Source organism: Loxodonta africana, chromosome 13, assembly GCF_030014295.1.
Source record: "Loxodonta africana isolate mLoxAfr1 chromosome 13, mLoxAfr1.hap2, whole genome shotgun sequence".
Classification (NCBI taxonomy): Eukaryota; Metazoa; Chordata; class Mammalia; order Proboscidea; family Elephantidae; genus Loxodonta; species Loxodonta africana.
Window position 1 is genome coordinate 58,622,741 of NC_087354.1, and position 19,893 is coordinate 58,642,633.

General features: G+C 41.9%; 1 protein-coding gene across 11 annotated transcripts in view; it reads right to left on the bottom strand.

Annotated features, from left to right (window-relative positions):
* Window positions 1-325: 325 nt before the first annotated feature.
* Window positions 326-19,893, bottom strand: part of TCF12 (transcription factor 12) — a 340,614-nt gene continuing 321,046 nt past the window's right edge. For 8 of the 11 annotated variants that reach the window (XM_064267498.1, XM_064267497.1, XM_064267495.1 and 5 more), the window contains 3 exons: window positions 13,938-14,170; window positions 6,395-6,548; window positions 326-2,691 (listed from right to left, as the gene is read on the bottom strand). In XM_064267498.1, the coding sequence (XP_064123568.1) occupies window positions 6,406-6,548; window positions 13,938-14,170 (376 nt within the window). In that variant the 3' untranslated portion in view covers window positions 326-2,691; window positions 6,395-6,405. The remainder of the gene's footprint in view (window positions 2,692-6,394; window positions 6,549-13,937; window positions 14,171-19,893) is intronic. The other 3 variants (XM_064267499.1, XM_064267496.1, XM_064267501.1) reach the window with 1 other exon arrangement.

Consider the following 19,893-nt stretch of genomic DNA (forward strand, 5'->3'; position numbering starts at 1 on the left):
TCTTTTTTCGTCTTCTTCTACCAATGAATAGATTACCTGCACTGGTCAACGTTTTGGTCAACAACCTTTAGGAAAAAGCTAAGAGGCTACCAGCAGTAGAGAGGGCAAGAGGAGAAATATACAAGCCAGAGAAGCTATCGACTAGATTATTAACTTCGTTCTAACAAGTTTAATTCTGTCCTGAAGGGTTGCTGAGATAATGCTGTACTTAATGCAGGTATGAAAAGCAGTGTGGAATTTTCTGGGAGAAACGAGATGCAGAAAACAGAACGAGCTACTCCTTAGAAAAAAGAGAAATGTAAAAAAAACTCATTTGTTTACCATGTTAAAAAAAAGATGGCACATTTATTGCTACATAAATGTTATATACATATTGAGTTTTCTGTTACAGTGACAGAAAAAATTTTGAACTTCTTGCTGCTGGTTGAAAGGTTTACCAATAATACCTTGAATTTGACACAGGATACAAATCTGCAATAAACCAACAATGGAAACTGGAGAACAAGATGAGAAGCAATTCATCTCGGACAGTTAGCTCTTACAATACTCCATAGGTACTACGCTGTATGCTAGAATCCTACTATGGTCTTAAAATGCTATTGTAAATTTCTGATATTAATGAACAGGTTATGGTAAATAACCCTACATTTTTACTACCTAATATAATAAAATAAAGTAAGAAACTTTTTACTGAAAACTTTTCGATTTCAAAAATCTAGAAAGAGTAATATTTAGAATTCAAGAAATTTTCTTACAAGATTATTGTATAAAAGACTAGCTACAGTGAAAAATAAGCCAAATGTTTTTTTTTTTTTTTCTTTCTATTTTATGAAGGAAAGCTTCTGGGCATACTGCAAAGTCTAATAGAGCGAAAAAGACAACAAGCTCTGAAGAAAAAAAGGCCAGGCAGTGGCATATGTGTGCTCACACATCATAAGCGACAACTTCTGTTCAGCTGACTAACACTGCAATGAAGAACAAGGCCACAGACAGGGTCTGATGGAACTGGAGAACAGATGCAAACTAAAGTAACCAAAAAGTCCACTACGTCCACAGACAACTGATTAGTTAGGAATCATCCTGATTGGAGGATCTGAAGTTCTGTCTTAATTGCTTTTGTTCTTTCAAATTAACTGAAATCTTTACATTACATAGTGATTTGGGTCCTTTCTTCTGTGTGCTGATTGCCGTTGTTGATACTGACTATCAAGAATTATTAAGCCAAGACAACCTTGTTTAGCATGTTTTTCTTCTCCCAGGGTTGTTGTGGTGGAAGACAGATTTTATGGAAGTTCAAAGTGATTCTGATGTCTTAAAAACAACTCCTGAGGATTAGACAGAGGGGTGCCGTAAGGAGCAGTAAGTAGTAAAATGGACTGACGGTACTGGTCCAATGCTAATCTGGCTCGCCTTTGTGGCATGGGGCAGATGGTTTGCAGTTGACTGAATCTCCCATCGATTCCTCCCTACTGACCAGCCATCCAAATGAAAAGAGAAACAAAGGCGAGGCTAAGGACACACAGGTGACCACCGCTCTTGTATTCCATTAGGTAATGAGCCTCGGAGTGGCGTGTTCATTTATCACACTACCTGCCTTGGTGACTTCTGGGTTTTGTTATGTTTGCTGTAATCACAGCCTGAAAATCCTCTTTGTGTTTTAAATGCATTTTGTGCTTACTTACAGCTAACACTTTACAAGTACTACATGTAGTACTCACTGCTTGGAAAACAAAGCAATTTCTAAAAAGTAGACTCTTCCCTTGTAATTTACACTTCTTGCTATTACAAGCTTTACTATGAAACCTAGAAGCTTGAAAAGTCTTGATTATTATTAGAAATAAAGCAACGTTTATTTCAGGGAAGCCTGGGGGGCAATATTTCCCCCTTTTAAAATCTTAGCGAGGCTATGGTCACAGCTGGTGTCTGCTCACCACTGCAGGGTGAGTGTGCAAAGAACACAGAGTTGCACAGAGGATTCTGGACTGTAACCATAAACTGTTCAGATTCAGAAACCAAATAACGCCCACAATGAGAAAAACAAAAACAAGTGAAAAAATCAGAGAGAGAGAAACGCTATACCAAGCAATATTTTCCTATTTCATGGAAAACACTATTCACATGGCAAAAGGACCAGAGAGGGCAACGAAAGACTTTTCCCTTCCTTTTTTAAGACACTAATAGGAATGCCGGGAATGCTAGGGGCCAATGGTTGTCACTGCTCTGTTCTCTGCAGGAACAGCTTTAACGAATGCTGGCATCAGCTGAGTGCAGGTCAGCTTTCCACATCAACTTTTTCCCTTTCTATGTAGACCTTACAGTTCCATAACAATAAATAAAATTTGTAGTTACAATGCATTTGTCAATTCAGTTTAGGCACAAGGCAACTTCCACGGTGAGTGGAGAGATCGAGACAGTCTCTGATTGTGCAGAAGCGACACACTGCTTGCAACCAAATGATATGTTCCAAACATCTCAGGGGCTGACGTTCTATCTGACGAGCTTCTTATCTTCACTTCTGACGGAAGTGTCGACCAGTTGCTTTGATCATAGGATTACATAGGAGTTTCTTGCTTCAAGTGTTCTGTGTTTTCTTCTCCCTCCTGTCAGGTTTGTGTCTTCAGATAATCTGAGTTGTCCAAAGTCCTTGTGGGGAGAGGTCACCTTCGATCTAGCCTACTGGTAACTCTGGAACTGTGTGGCAGGGGAGCCAAGGAAAAGAACAGTGCGAGTTAGAACACAATTGCTAAAAATAGCCCTTCCCCCACCAAAAAAAAAACCAAAGTTGGCAATTTTATTTATATCCAGGTTTGTACCAAATTAGCAGTCTGCTAAATGACTTGAAAATGAGCTTCTTCCCTTTCAGGTGTAACTGGAATGGTTTTACTCGTGTATAGTAAGGTTTTTAAAGGAGATCAGACGCTGACAAAATGACAAGCTGTGGGGTTAGAGGACAGCTGTGGCAACTGTGTAAACCTTAATTTTGGCAGCACTGGAGCCAGCAATCCCGAGCTCTGAGGTTCTCCTTATCCTCCTTCTGTGGTGAGCCAGGGTTGGAGCAGACATTTATTGCAGCCCACCATCTGGGTTAACAGCTTACATCTACTTCCTCCTCTAAACTGACCATTTCTCAAGTCAGAGGCTGTTCTGCATTCATTTTCATATTGGTCCCAATATTGTCTATACCAGGTCCTCAATAAATGTTTAATGACTTTACAAAGAAAGGCTCTACTCTATTGTGGTTAAGCATTTGGCTGCTAACCAAAAGGTCAGCAGTTGAAATCCACCAGCCACTCCATGGAAACCCTATGGGGTGGTTCTACTCAGTCCTATAGGGTTGCTATGAGTTGGAATCGACTTGACTGCAACGGGTTCATACATATCTATGTTCCCAATCTACACAGTAGTAACTCTGAAATTTTCCATTTTAACCATCTTTTGATGTAAATAGTTTTAGGAAAAATCATATCCCTCACAACCTCATTCAACAATGTTGTTGTTGTTGGGTGCCATGGAGCTGATTCAAGCTCACAGAGACCCCATGACACTGTAGAACTGCCACATAGGGTATCCTAGGCTGTAATCTTTATGGCAACAGATCACACCAGGTCTTTTCTACCACAGAGCTGCTGGGTGGGTTAGAACTGCTGACCTTTCCACTAGCAGCTGAGTGTTTCTCCACGGTGTCACCAGGGTTCCTTCATCAACTAGTAACTACAGCGTTATGTAGTAACAGAGTGGTGCTCCTAGGGATGGACAACTGAGGCACATGGGGCTACCTGGCCTTCTATTAGCCGGTGGCAAGTCTTGCTGCTGTTACAGTTAGTCCTTCTGTGGTCACTTCTCAGCCATTCTGATTCTAGCAGCAGTTTTTCTGCAGCTCCCCCCGCCCCCCTAGCCCAGTCTCTTGCTGGTCTTAATCTGCTATTTCTAGAAAGAACTGACAGTTATCCAGTTAAACCGAGCAACTACCTCCCTGAAATTAGCAATCTTTAAAATATATTCCAAAATAGTAAATGCTACCCATTGTTGTACAGTCAATTCCGACTGATAGCAACCCTATGGGACAAAGCAGAACTGCCCCGTAGGGTTTCCAAGGCTGAAATCTTAACAGAGACAGACTGCCACATCTGTCCCCTGTGGAGCGGCTGGTGGGTTCAAACAAACCTTCAGTTAGCAGCCAAGTGCTTCACCACTGCACCACCAGGCTCCTTTAATAAAAACGAGCGTACAGAATCTATGGTTTAAGAATCCTGTTCCCCTGGTGATAGGTGGGAGTTCTCAATGTTTAATCGAGTGGGAGATTTCCACTTTATGGAGAGAGATTAAAGGTAGAGATAGGAAAGCAGGAAGAGCTACAGAAAAGAATGAGGAAGTAAACAGAACAGAGGGAGAAAAGGTACAAGGCTGGGAGAGAGGGCCCACGAAGAGCAAGCTGGAGAGACAACGGGAAGAGAATAAGAGAAATGCGCACAACAAAACAGACACAGGGCACGGGCTCTGGGGGCAGTGAGATGTGGGATGGAAAGCTCTCTTTCTCTGTCTCACAGCTTATCTGGAACCTGAGCATAAGAAGCTGCTTCCCAACACTCTCCTTTGAAATAATCGGCCAATTCAAAAAGTCTCTTTTGCATTGAGAAACAGTGACGTGCTTTTATTTTTAGACTTCAAAGTTTATTCATGAAGCACAAGTATTTATTTTTCCATAGTACTTTGATTTTCCATAGACTATGAAACAATGGCTGGGTTTTAGGAGATTTGTCCATTAGCCAGCTCTTGCCTAAAGTCTCGTGGACGTGAATAATCTGTTAGACTGTGGGCTGTTTTGGTGGAACGGGTTTTAGGGGTTTTCTCTAGTACCTTAAACTATAATTTTAACTGATATTTAAATTAAATATTGACATTTCCCCCTTTTTTTCCCAAACGAAGTCTTCACTTTTGGCCTAGTTTGACCCTAGAAAGGATGTAAGTAGTGGTGAGAGAGACCAAATTCTTCAGGAAAAGGTGAGTTATTTACTAATGTTTGTAGTTTACACTCTTATCAAATTCTAGATTTTCAGCTCAAAATGAGATAGGCATGTTGTTGTTAGTTGCCCTCAAATCAATTCTGACTCATGGCGAGCCCATGTGTGCACAGTAAAACTGCCCCTTAGGGTTTTCAAGGCTGTGACCTTTCGGAAACAGATTGCCAGGCCTTTCTTCCGAGGCACCTCTAGGTGGGTTCGAACTGAAAACCTTTTGGCTAATGGTTGGGCACTTAATCATGTGCACCACCCAGGAACTCCTGAGACAGCCACAAAGCTGACCAAGTAAAACTGCACTTGATACTTTTTCTGCTCTAGACCTCCCATCCTGAACTTAGTGCTTTTGATCTGCTGATGAAATTGAGACAAGAACTACTCACTACGGAAGACAGGTTATAGAAACAAAGTTAACAATTCTATTCCTAACCCATTCTTTGGCTAAAATGCTACTGGCCCAAAATAACTGCAGTCTATATTGATTTCTGCCACCTAAGGATTAGCTTTGCAAGTTAGCAGACAGACAGTGTGAATGTATACACACACACACACACACAAAAGATATGATTCACGGCAACCACTGCTTAGGCAACAATCTCCATTTACTTTTGTTTCTTAAAAAAAAAAAAAAACACGAGGTGGGTTGTATCTAGTCCACGAAGAGGAAGATAAGAAAAACAGCTTTTCAGTAAGAGAAACTCCATCACAGAGAGGGGCATTCTGGCTCTATCACATATAACTCACTGCCTTCGAGTTGATTCCAAGTCATAGTGACCCTATAGGACGGAGTAGAACTGCCCCATAGGGTTTCCAAGCAGCGCCTGGTGGACCTGAACTGCTGATCTTTTCGTTAGCAGCGGAACTGTTAACCACTGTGCTACTGGGCTCCCCATCACATATACTTTATATTCATTAACAGATTTTATAGGGTGCGATTGATGTGCTCACAACGGGGAGGAACCTACAGACTAGAAGCTTGCATTACTGATGCAACCGGCACCAAGCAGTAACTCTTGTGCACACAGGCTTCATGACAAAGAGCTAGACGACAAGGTAAGGCCGCTGAGAGCCCAGTCCTTCTGAGCAGAGGAGTGAGGAGCCTGAGTGGTGGCAGGGGTACTCGTAAGGATCCAGAACAGAAGAACCAAAAGCTTCTTATACGTCGCAGGACACTACCACACTTTCACGAGTAATGTGGTATAAAATGACACTAGCTCTCCAAGTCTGACGATCAAACAGAAAGACAAGCTACTGGGTTCCAAATTATATGTGACCTTTACAATGACTGGGGCCACCAGACAGCCCTGCTTTAAGGTTCTAACCTAGGTTGCGGTGAAGCAGCGATTTTCTCACACTTGCCCCAAGCCCACGCTTACCTGGCTGATGTTTACATATGACCCATAGGGTTGGTAGTTTCGGTAAGCCCGGGATGGCTCCCTGGCAGTGTAGTTGGCGGCTCTGCCGATACGGCAGAAACTTTTTCTTCTTCCCTTCTCTTAAGGCAGGCTGCTTTAGGGTTAAGGTTCCTCTCTGAAACAGAAGAAAATATTTTCTATCATTACGGTCATAAATTATGAATCAAAGACTGTGTTGCCTTAAACGAATCAAATTGATGTTATTTTTTTCTTTATGAGGGATTATCACCAGAGTAGTAAACTGTCGTTGAGTCGATTCTGGCCCATACTGACCCTATACGACAGAGCAGAACTGCCCCACAGGGTTTCCGAGGAGCACCTGATGGATTCAAACTGCGGACTTTTGGTTAGCGGCTGAGCTGTTAACCACCGCACCACCAGGGCCCTGGGGCTTTTCAATTGCTGTGTAATTTAATTCCCATATTAAAAAGTACCACATCACAGAAAATGATGTACTCAGACAAAATCTCAGCATTAAATGAGCCTTTGGATTTGTATTTCTTCATTTTCTGCTTATGATTTAGTCAATCACCGTTTGATTTCATCTACAACGTTTTGGCTGTTATTAGTCTACTAAGTGTCCTCAGCATCCTGCTAAGATACGGTGTGCTGAACTGATACGAAAGCTGACATCTGTGCTTATCTAGGACCTTACCAGCAAAGAAGATGATAAACTAGAGATACTCTCAGCCACCACTTGCGGGAGAGAGGTAACTGGTGCATATCCTGCTTTTCTACTTTGACAGATATGTGGACGAGACGAATGCAGCTACATCATCACAACACAACTCGACTTTTTCTTCAGAGGTTTTTAAGCGAAGTAAAAATGTATATTTAAACGCATACATTTCAATACACATTTATAGTTCACTTCTGAGTTTGGAAACAGCAAAGAATTTTACTGTAAACTTAGCTGACTCAGTATTGACTATCACTGACGCATAAATGATAAACTTCATTTTGGTGTCATTTTCTAAGTCCCTGCATGTAGGAAAAGGCAGGAAGCCCAAATAAGTATGAGGGTTAATGGAGAAAGAAAGGACAATGTAATTTATTAGGACAACTAGTAGGAGAAGATGGTGAGCTCGTTATGTAAAGACACTAAGAGCTGCCTTCCGAACAGGTAATGTGCCCCTCTGCCTAGTAAGAGGAACTGTCTTTCATTAGGTCTCATCTCCCTTCACTGAGGAGGCAACAGCCTCATACAATGACCTGAGAGACTGAGAAGAGGGGATGAGTTAACATGTAAAACATAAAGGGATTTGAAAGTTTTCCAACTGAAACCATTTCACAATTTTCCTATAATAAAACATTGGTCTTAGCCAACTATGAAACCCTATATCACACCAGGAACTAGGGCGTGACTTCAAGAGCTGGAAAGGACCAGAACCAAAAATTCAGATTCCTACAGCCGCACCAAAGAACTTGCAGGGCTGGAGTGCCAGGAGACACTACAGATCAAGGAGGTTCCAGGAAACTTGAAGAGAAGAGAGGTCTGATTCAAAAAAGTAAAGGCCACTGCTGCAGTTTCCTGGTGTGTGAGCAGCCCATGGCACACGTGCGTTAGGTAGCCAGAAAGGTCTGGCATACAGGTAAGGAGAAGACAGATGTTACCTGCAGGGCACGAGAAACCCTTGGTTTCCCAGTCTTACACATTAGGGGAATTCTGTCTACTGACTTCTGTTTGTAGCTGAGGACTTGGCTCCTTAGCATATTTATAACACAATCTTTGGCTAAATCCAGTCACTTTTTATATTATTATGAGTAGGTAAATGTTTGTTGTTATGACTAGGTGGAGATACTTGCTGAGTGAAGAATTTCATGGTGACTGTTTTCTTGCTCATACAATAATCTGTTTATCCTGGAGTTAACAGTCGCCTAGTTTTTTTTTTCAGTATTGCTAACTCCCTTCCCCTCCCCCCGCCTATGGGGCAGTTCTACTCTGTCCTGTAGGGTCGCTGAGTCGGAACTGACTCGATGGCAACAGGCTTTGGTTTTTTTGTTTACTTCCGCCTCCAAATGCTCCAATAAAAACCAAAAAAACAAAAACAAAAAAACCAACCAAACTCATTGCCATCAAAGTTGATTCCAACTCATAGTGACCCTATAGGAAAGAGTAGAACTGCCCCATAGGGTTTCCAAAGCCGTAGCATTTACAAAAGCAGACCACCACATCTTTCTCCCACAGAGCAGCTGGTGGGTTCAGAGCGGCCGAGCTCTTTAACCACTGCACGACCAGTGGTCCAAATGCTCAAATAGAGTTAACAAATCCCTATCAATATTTTTTCTCAGGTCAAATATATCATAATCCTGTTACCATCAAGTCAACTCTGACTCACAGAGACACTATAGGACAAAGTTGGCCTGCCCCACAGAGTTTCCAAGGAGTGGCTGGTGGATTTGAACTGCTGACCTTTTAGTTAGCCGTCAATCTCTTAAGCACTGTGCCACCTGAGCTCCAGATATATCATTAAAAAAAAAAAAAAAAAAATTTTTTTTTTTCCTACTAATTCAATTTCTTCATTTCTTTCTCTGGAGGCTTTCCTCCTGCAGCTAAGAGTCCATTTTCAGTGTGGGCTGGTTGCTCTGAAGGACTAGTACACAGCTCTTGTCACAGGGTTTCTATCTGCGGCTCTTCTGTGGTAGATTTTGTCTCCTGGGTTCCATGACTTTGCCTTTCTTGATTATGGCCTTACTTGTTTAAAGCGTATACTCCAGGTGCTTTCTGAGAGAGTACATGGGGGGTAAAATTTTAAAGTCTTTGTAAATCTGAAATCTTTATTCTAACTTCACCTTTGACTGACGTTTTGAATAGGTATAGAATTCTTCTTGCAAATTATTTTTCCTCAGAATATCAAAGGCACTGCTCCACTATCTCCTGACATCCCGCAATACTATCCAGAACTGATGATACTTTGATTCTTACTCATTTGGATATGAGCTATCTAAACTGTGCCTCTGGAAGCTTCAGGAATATTCTCTTTAGCCCTGTTGGCTCTGAAATTTCATGTATGTCAGCTTGGGGTCTTTTTTTTTTAAATTAACTTTTATTGTGCTTTAAGTGAAAGTTGACAAATCAAGTCAGTCTCTCATACCAAAATTTATACACACCTTGTGATATACTAATTGCTCTCCCCCTAATGAGAGAACATACTCCTTCCCTCCACTCTCTCTCCTCGTGTCCATTCGGGCAGCTTCTGGCCCCCTCTGCCCTCTCACTTCCCCTCCAGACAGAAGATGCCAACACAGTCTCATGTGTCCACTTGATCCAAGAAGCCCGTTCTTCACCAGTATCATTTTCCATTTCATATTCCAGTCCAATCCCTATCTGAAGAGTTGGCCCTGCGAATGGTTCTTAACAGAAGCTCTGGGGACCATGACCGCTGGGGTCCTTCTAGTCCCAGTCTGACCCTTAAGTTTGGTCTTTTTATGAGAATTTGGGGTCTGCATCCCACTGCTCTCCTACTCCCTCAGGGGTTCTCTGTTGTGTTCCCTGTTGGGGCAGTCATGGTGGTAGCCTGGCAACATCTAGTTCTTCTGGTCTCAGCTGATGTAGTCTTTGGTTAATGTGGTCCTTTCTGTCTCTTAGGCTCATAATTACCTCATGTTTTCAGTGTTCTTCATTCTTTGGGGTCATTTTTTAATTTTTTTTTACTTAGAGTAAGATTAGAGTCTACCAATCTCAAGACATATATTTTTCAGTTCTGGGAAAATTTCTGTATTGTTTATGTGACAGTCTCCTTGCCTCCCTTCTGCTCTCATTCTAGAAATCGTATTGGTCAAATGTTGGACTTCCTGGATCGAGGTTCTCTTAATTTCATTTCTAGTTCTTCTCTCCTTTTTCCCTCTCTTTATCTTCTTCTTCTACTTTCTGGGAGATTTTCTCAGCTTTATCAGCTGACTTCTCTATGGATTTTTTTCTGCTATCATATTTAATCATTACCTAAATGTTTTTTTCATGGCTTCCTTCACTTTAATACATGTATTAAGTAATAAATAGTAAGAAAATACTAACCCTAGCTTTAAAAAAAGTTTCCTTCTACTTCTTGCGTATTTCTTTTCCTCTGTTTCTTTGTTTTGATCCCTATCTCTTCATGTTGGAGCCTTTTCTTAAATCTTTGGTTGTTTCATATTTACAAGTTAAGATATCAGCTGGTGGGTCTTACTCTACAGCCATCCAAAAGTGAGACATGATTATTCAGAAATTCCTAAATCCAGAGGTTTCTTACCTCTGGAGGGTTTGGCTAAGAGAAGAATCCTTCAATTTCCTTATGGGCAGGGTTAATACACACTGAGGCCAGCATGAGGAAAGCAAGGTGGGAGAGGGCTGGTGGGCCCATCCTGGCCCATTCTCTACTCTTCCTGGTGCCCAGATTTGTAGACTTTTCTGATTTCAATTTCTCCAGAAAACAATTCTCCAGGCTTTTGTGGTGGAAGGGAAGATGGAGAGGAGGCTTAGGGATCTGATTTTTCTGTAATGAACCTTCAGTCCTTCCTGTTTCAGCCTTATACCTGACCTCTGTCTTCTGCAATATCCAGGACCTCTAAGTATAGGGCCTTTCAGGGCCTGTGTGTAGTAAAATGCTTGCTTCATGTTGGTATTCCTCTCTGCAGTCTAAGTCCGTCAGTTACCACTACTCTGGCTACTTTCCATCTTACACATGTTTCTGCTCTCTCACCTGCTGTTGACTTCTCTCCCAATTGTCCTTGGGGTTAATACCATTTTAATTCATTTCAATGGGGACCCCAAAAGGAGTGGAGTATAATAATTACGTATGTTAAACTGACCATGTTTAACCATCTCATAGCAACCAAATCTGGGATTTGGAAATTCATTTGGGAAAAGGAAAAGCCTTGGGTGCTTCCATGACCAGCCAGATTTGGAATCCACTGTCCTAGCTCATCCATCTTCAAACTCACTGAAGACCAGGAAATTAAAACTCTGACAGAATAGAAGTGACTGAGCTGACCTGTGGAAAGGGTGGGAAGTATCTGACCACTAATTGAGTCTTGGGTTAGGCTGAGAGTGCAAACTTGAAGGTAATACGTGAAATCTTCTGTGGATAGAAACGTAAGGAAATCGTAAAACTGCAATCATGGTAACAGGGAGACTTAAAGTGGCAATGGCAGAACTGGATGGGATTTGGTGTATGAGGTGAAGTGTTCTGGCAAAATCTGAGGCTTGGGAGGGAAGCCATTCTTCCCGCCCTTCCCCAGGATGCACTGCTAGACCTAAGTCTACTCTGCCCTTGTGGCATAAGCACTAGCGCAGGATCACACGTCGTGGACAGACAGATGTCAGCCTTGGAGCACCATCCTGAACTAGGAGAGCAGCTCAGAAAGTAGGAGTAGGGGTAGTGCCTGGAGTAGGTCACGTAAACAGAACGTATGGCTTTACTGCAAGCAGAGCCCAGGGGCTGCCAGGCAGGGTCCCTGGGCAGTGGATATATCAAACTTTGAGGGTGCTGCCTCAAATAAAGGCACAGCTTTGGGGGCTGCATGACAGGTTCTAAACCCTGTTAGACTGCGGGGCAGCAGATCTAAGTCTTTTACATAAAGCTTAAGATAAAAGGTCTGGGCTTTCAAGCCCAGAGGCTACGGATGGGGGGAAGATAGACTTTTCTGAACATAAACATAGTCCCTGGTAAAATTACAACTCAGCGTCTTTGGGGGTTGCTGAAATGCTAATTAGTCAGTGGTTCCCAAGGCAGAACTTTCCAGAACTGTATGAAAAAGTCAGTACCCATAATGGTGACCAGAAAGTCAGGAGGGAGCTGGACGAGCCTGGATGTTGGATTCTTTCGCAGGCTCAGTTTTTCTAAGGGCCTGCATGGGACACCACAAAATCAAACATTATAAAGTCCACCCAGGCTTGGTGGAGTTCCTAACTTTTGCAAACACAGAGGTACTTCTCATTTCGATGGCTTGGATCTGAGAGTGGATACTTCCCATGACTACAGGAAATATGAACGGCTCTCTAATGCACCATAGGAATGAAAGGTGCTGGACTGGAGTAACTCCTGGATCCTCCTGTCTAAACAGTATGACTTCCACAGCCCAGGTGGAGATGATGTCCTGACAATAAATCCACGTGTGAGATCAGAATGGGAAACAGCCTGGGCTGCAGAAGAGAATGAACACACCTGCCCCACTGAACACAGACGCCTTGCTGCCTTCAGAGTAAGACAAAGAGTATCAGATGTAATTTAAGACAGGAGATACCGCCATGTGTGAAGAACCACTGCTCCTGCCACAGGTGAGTGGGCAAAAACCAGGCTGTCTTGATGAATACGTCAAGGGAGCCCATAACTCCCTAAAGACCAGGCTGCTTTAACCACTTATCCTATACATGTATTTCAAGGACCTTGGGACAAGGAGGTGAATATCTATTTTTAGTGGTAGGTTGGTTATACGCAACAATAATCTATTGATCACTCTTATGAGTAAAAAAGATTGGAAGGAAGTGAGTGATTTCGGCTACTACTGTATATTTTTCTGAAAGTTTGTTCAAGTCTTCCAACTCTGGTTTCTGATGAAGAGTATTCTTTCTGTAACCTGTCAAAGGTCCATGACTGTGGTTGTCAAGCATCTTCTCTCTCATCTTTTTTTCTTTTTTGAATCTTCTTAAAATACAATCTTACATAAATATCCAATGAGTAAGAAAGGTAAAAGGAGACTTGCCCTCAATGAAGAGAGGCTAGGGGTACAGCCCAGAACCCAGGACCCCATCTATGGATTCCTCTGCAAAAGGGGCTTGGGACGAAGCACTCGTAATTCTGGATAAGAAAACACCAGATGTATGTAAAAATATAAGTTTAATGGTAGACTCTCTTAGGGGCAGGAACCTTGTATTATTTAGGAACCCAGGGTCTAGCACACAGCTGACTGGGACAGAGCAGGTGAGCAACAAATGAAGTTTCAAAGCTTCTCCCAGGTTCCAGCAAATTTTCCAAACAGCGGAATGGGTGGGGAATTGTCTGAGTTAGGTGTGTGTGCCTGTAAAAACCACATTTCTGCCTCTGGGGACACACAGGTGTGCCAGTACATATTGACCCAAGGTGTTCATGACATGAGCAAAGCCAGGATGGGCTATGACTTGGCATCCTATTATCCAGAGGGCCTGGTAGATGCCTGAGGATAAAGCAGGCAAGAAAGTGAGTATAGAGAAGTAGGGAGGAAGGACAGAAAGGAGCAGGGAAGACAGCAGGTCTAGGCTGGCAAATCCAAGAGTGTGGGAGACCGGAGTCAACAAAAGCAAAGGAGCACAAGGCACAGATGCTGAACAGCAGGCAGGCGCTGTGTGTTCTCAGCCCTGTGGGATGCTCTGCTCCACAGATATTGAACAATACAGTGAGACAGAGGTGAAGACTACAGGGAAAGCCTCATCCTGCTGGTGTAGGACAAGGAACTAGGAGAACCTGGAAACAACCTGTTCAAACAGAAGACAGACTGGAAACAAAGGCCTGAGGCAGAGCAGTTCCATGTCTCCGCTGAACCTACTTACCTCTGACTTGCTGTTCTAGACTAAGGATGACTGCCACAGCCTGATGAAGAATAAGGAGTTTCGTTTGGGGCTTTTCACTCTTCAAGTGAAGCTGACACATTCGGCCAAGCTCTTTGAATGCTTCATTAATATCCCGTACACGCAAGCGTTCTCTGGCGTTGTTAGCCATCCGCCTTTCCTTCTCCCTCTCTATCTTCTGTTCTGGGTTCAAATCCTCATCTTCATTAGTACTGCTGGAAAAACAAGGTAGCAACACTCTCTATTAGGTTCCCTGTAAGATATGTGTATTGTGCAATATTACAAAATATAAAAATGAAAATTATCTATAAATTTAACCAAGCAGTATTTGCTATACTTAACATGATTAATATTTCTTTCCAATCTTTATTCGTGTGAGTATATATATACATATGCACGTAGTTGAAGTCACACTGCACACATTTTGAACGCATTTCTTGTTCCACATTATAGCATAAAGACTTCTTGCTACTGAAACTCTTCTTGAACATAACTTCAATGACTACATAATATTCTAGCATCTTGCTACTCAAAATGGGACCCACCAACGAGCAGCATCAGCATCACTGGGAGCTTGTTAAAAACGTAGAATCTGAGGTTTTACCTCAAAACTACTGAATCAGAATCTGCATTTCAACAAGATCCCCAGCTGATTCAGGCGCCCGTTGAAGTTTAAGCAGCACCTGCTCCAAGACACTAATGCACCACAATTTCCGTACCCTGTACTCTTACACGGAAACCCTGGTGGCATAGTGGTTAAGTGCGACAGCTGTGAACCAAAATGTCGGCAGTTCGAATCCACCAGGCGCTCCTTGGAAACTGTATGGGGCAGTTCTACTCTATCCTATATGGTCGCTATGAGTTGGAAGCAACTCGACGGTAGCGAGTTTGGCTTTAGAGTTTTAGTGCTCTTGCATACTCTGGCTGTCACCTGGTGAGAAAGGCTTAGGACACAGATGGAGAGAAGTATCTCAGAAAACAACCACTTTTTGTTCCTCAGAGAAATACCACCTCAGTGGTGACAATTACAAAATGGGGAAAAACTGGAACAACTTTTCTGAAGGACAAATTGGCAAAATGAATCCAAGCCTTAAAAATGTTCATTAGCTCTTGATCAGCAATTCCAACTTCAGAAGTTCACCCTAAGGCTACAAGCAGAGAAGTACACAGAAATTTACGTGAAGGAAGATGTCACAGAATTCTTCACATTCACAACAAACTGGAGTCCAGGAATAGGGACAGGTGAAGAAATCATGGTCTACCCAGACAATGGACCACCCCTACCCTACGGAGTCTCTAAAGGCCAAGATGCAGTTAGTTAAGTGAGAGAAGCTAGGCACAAAAGTCTATGTCCTGTGACTCTATTCACCAGAGTTTTTAGGCAAGAGAAAACTGTGGTAACAGAAAGATCACTTGCTGCTGGGGATAAGGGGAGGAGACAGCATACAATGCAGCAGAAGGAACTTTCTGGGGTAAATATCCTATATTACAGATGCAGTGGTGGCTACATGACTGCAGACACGTCTCCAAGGACAAAAATTTACACTTAAAACTGTCAATTAAACATCAATGATGCTGGTCAAAAAACCCACAAAAACATGTTGTAGAAAATACTTAGGGACAGGGGAAAATGTTAAAACAAACATTTTTAAATGAAGAAAAAAAAAAATCAGGAAAAAAAACTTATGTCCCGCTTTATTCCAATTTAAAATATATTGATGGAAAAAAAAGGTATTCCTCAAAATGTAAACATTAGTTAATTCTGGGTGGTGGACTTTCTTGTGATTTTGTGTGTGTGTCTGTGCTTTTCTATATTTTCCAAATTTCTGTCACGAAAGTGAACTACTATGTAATTGGAAAAAACAAAAACAAAAACCTTTGAGGGAGATGCTTTGGAATAACTTTTAGGAAATTATATTTATACTTCAGAAATAAACTACTTTACCTAGCAGAGCTTCTCAGAACCTTGAAGTAATGTGCAGAAAGAACACAGGTTTTCACTGCTTCTTCAATATCTTGAATAATCTAATGAAGAATAAGTCCGCAACAGAAATTCTGACTAGCTAATTGTCAGGAATCACATGCATGTATTCTTTTGATAACAGAGAATCACTGGCTCTTTGACTCAAAAGGACCTTAGTGATCATCTAGCCCGAAGACTCCCAAATGTGGACATTTATCAAGGCCACTTTAAAAAAAATATAGCTTTCCAGGTTCCACTACAAGAGATTCTGACTCAATAAATTTGGGTTGGGGTCCAGGGGTCTGCGCAGCAGAGTTGAGAACCACTGCAAGACGCAGAGAAATCAGAGACCTCACTAGGATTCTGACTCACTGCGACCCTACAGGACAGAGCAGAACTGCCCTATAGGGTTTCCAAGGAGTGGCCGGTGGGTTCAAACTGCTGACCTTTTGGTTAGCAGCCACCAGGGCTCCCACCAAACCTACACCAAAAATCTAAAATTACCACTACCATAACAACAACTGTGGTGCCTTAATGACTGCTTACTGCTTGTGAAACAGTGTGCAAAGGGCTTTGCACGCGTCACTTTCGGTTATTCTCACAGCAACTGTGATCACCAGCTGCCGTCGAGTTGATTCTGACTCATGGTGATCCCATGTGTGTCAGAGTAGAACTGTGCCCCACAGGGTTTTCAATGGCTGATTTTTTGGAAGTAAACTGCCAAGGCCTTTTTTTGAGAACTCTATGATAGGAAGTAATATAATTCCTTTTTTTATGAAGGAAGGAATTGAGGCTCAGAGAGCTTTGATATCTTGTCCAGGGTCACTTAACCAGTATGTGATGGTTGTTATTAGCTGCTGTCAAATTGGTTCCCATTCACGGTGATGCCACGTGTGCAGAATGGAACTGCTCCATAGGGTTTTCAAGGCTGTGACCTTTCAGAAGCAGACTGCCAAGCCCGTCTTCTGAAGTGACTCTAGGTGGGTTCGAACCACCAACCTTTTGGCTAGTAGTTGAGAGCTTAACCATCTGCGCCACCAAGGGATAAAACCCAAGTTAGCTTCACTTTGTCCAAAGACTATGTATATGCATATACATACATATATATATTTTTAAATATTTTACTGTGTTTTTGATGGAAGTTTACACAGCAAATGAGGTTCTCAATTAACAGATTCTATACAAATTATTTAAAAACTAGGTTCCCATTTAAAAGCTTCTACAAAAATTGTTCAGTTGTACTGGTTACATTTTTCACAATGTGTCAACATTCTTGTTATTTCTGTGCTGGTTGTTCCATTTTCAGTAAACTAGTTTCCCTGTCCCATTACCTTTTCATCTTTGTTTTAGAGTAACTGTTGACCATTTGGTCTCATACAGAGGATTTTTTTAAAAGGAGAACAGTACTCACCAGTGACACCCTTTATTTTATGAGCCAATCTGTTATTTAGCTAAAAGGTGATCTCAGGGGATAGTTTCTATTCAAAGTTTACAGAATACCTCAGGGAGATAGTTCTGGGGAGTCCTCGAGTCTCATCCAGTCCAGTAAGTCTGGACTTTCCAGAATTTGAGTTCTGTTCCACATTTTTCTTCCACTCCTTCAGGATTCATCTATTGTGACACTGATCAGAAGGACTGATAGTGGTAGCTGCGCACCATCCAGTTCTTCTGGTCTCAGGGTAGATGAGACCATGGTCTGTGATTGAAGACTAGTTTCTTCTCTGAGTCTCTGGTTTCCATCTTTCTCTTTTGCTCCAGATGAATAGGTCCCAACAGGTGTATCTTAGATGTCTACTCACAAGCTTTTAAGATCCTAGATACTACTCACCAAGCTAGGATCTAGAACATAAACTTTATCAACTATATTATGTCAACTGGCTGAGCTGTCCCATGAGACTATGATCTGAAGCCAAAGGCCATAATCTTAACCTATATTACACTGCCTCTCAATTTCTGATAATGTATATCAACCATGACCTATGGGTTGGCCACTGTTTTTATAAATAAAATTTTATTGGAACACAGTCACACCCATTTGTTTAATATATTATCTTTGGCAGCTTTTGTGATAATGGCAGAGAGAGTTCAGTAGCTGTGACAGAGATGATATGGACCACAAAACCTATTTACTATCTGCCCCTTTACAAAGAAGCCCTGGTGGTGCAGTGGTTAAAGTGCTTGTTTGCTAATCAAAAGGTTGGTGGTTTGAACCCACCAGCTGCTTTGCATGAGAAATATGTGGCAGTCTGCTTCTGTAAAGATTACAGTCTTGGAAACGCTATGGGGTAGTTCTACTCTGTCCTATAGGGTTTGCTATGAGTTGGAATCAACTCAAGGGCAGTGGGATTGTTTTTTTTTTTTTTTTTTTGGTTTTTGGCTCCTTTACAGCAAAAGTCTGCTGACCCCTGACCCACAAGATAAGAAGATCAATGAGGAGGAAAGATGAAATATGTTTTGGCACTTAGAACACTGCAAATTATTTCCCTTAAAATTGTATTTGAATAATATAACTAAGAGATAAGTAAGATGCCTCAAAGAAACGGTCTCTGGATTCTCTGCCCTACTTTTTCCTTCCTCACCCCCCTGCACAGTGAAGTATACCCATAACCCATTGCTGTCGAGTCGATTTCAACTCATAGCAACCCTAAAGGATAGAGTGGAACTGCCCAACAGAGTTTCCAAAGAGTGTCTGGTGGATTTGAACTACCAACCCTTCTGGTTAGCAGATGTAGCTCTTAACCACTATGCCACCAGGGTTTCCACAGTAAAGTATAACGCATGTTAAAATGATAGCAGTACGATCTTAAGATTTCATTTTTCCCAAGACAAATGTCCAGGTGTGAGAATGTCAAAAGGCAAAAGACACCTTTTAAATATATGAATGACAGAAAAACCATGCTGGTTCTTTTAGTTGTATCTACCAAATAATTGTAATCTTTCTGTACTGTAATTTACAAAGAATAATGTTTTATAAATTAATACCTACATGTGATACATAGCAAGAGATAGGATATACCACAAATATACCAAAGCATCTAATTTTAGCACAGAAATCCGGAAGTCATTTGCAAGTAATGCACTACTTGTCTGTACCCATACGTCACAGCAAGGTCAAGCCCAGCTTCTGGGAAATCTTCTCCGGCAACATTAGTCCATCTGGATATCTTCCTTTTTCCATCTTGTTGTTAGATGCTGTCGAGTTGGTTGTGACTCATAGCGATACTGTGTACGACACAATGAAACACTGGTCCTGTGCCATCCTCACAATTGTTGTTCTGCTTAAGCCCATTGTTACAGCCACTGTGTCAATCCATCTCGCTGAGGGTCTTCCTCTTTTTCGCTGACCCTCTACTTTACCAAGCAAAACGTCCTTCTCCAGGGACTGGTCCCTCATAACACATCCAAAGTACGTGAGACAAAGTCTCGCCATCCTCTCTTCTAAGGAGCATTCTGGCTATACTTCTTTCAAGGCAGATTTGTTCATTCTTCGGGCAGTCCATGGTATATTCAATATTCTTCTCCAACACCATAATTCAAAGGCGTCAATTCTTCTTCAGTCTTCCTTACTCATTATGCAACCTTTGCATGCATATGAGGCGACGGAAAATACCATGGCTTGTGTCGGGTGCACCTTAGTCCTCAAGATCACATCTTTAACACTTTAAAGTAGTCTTTTGCTGTGGATTTGCCCAATGCAATATGTCATTTGATTTCCTGACTGCTGCTTCCATGGGCATTGACTATGGATCCAAGTAAAATATAATCTTTGAGAATTTCAATCTTTCCTCAGTTTCTCATGATGTTGCTTACTGGTCCAGCTGTGAGGATTTCTATTCTCGTTATGTTGAGGTGTAATCCACACTGAAGGCTGTAGTCTTTATCTTCATGAGCAAGTGCTTCAAGTCTTCTTCACTTCTGGCAAGCAAGGTTGTGTCATCTGCCTATTCCAAGTTGTTAATGAGTCTTCCTTTAATC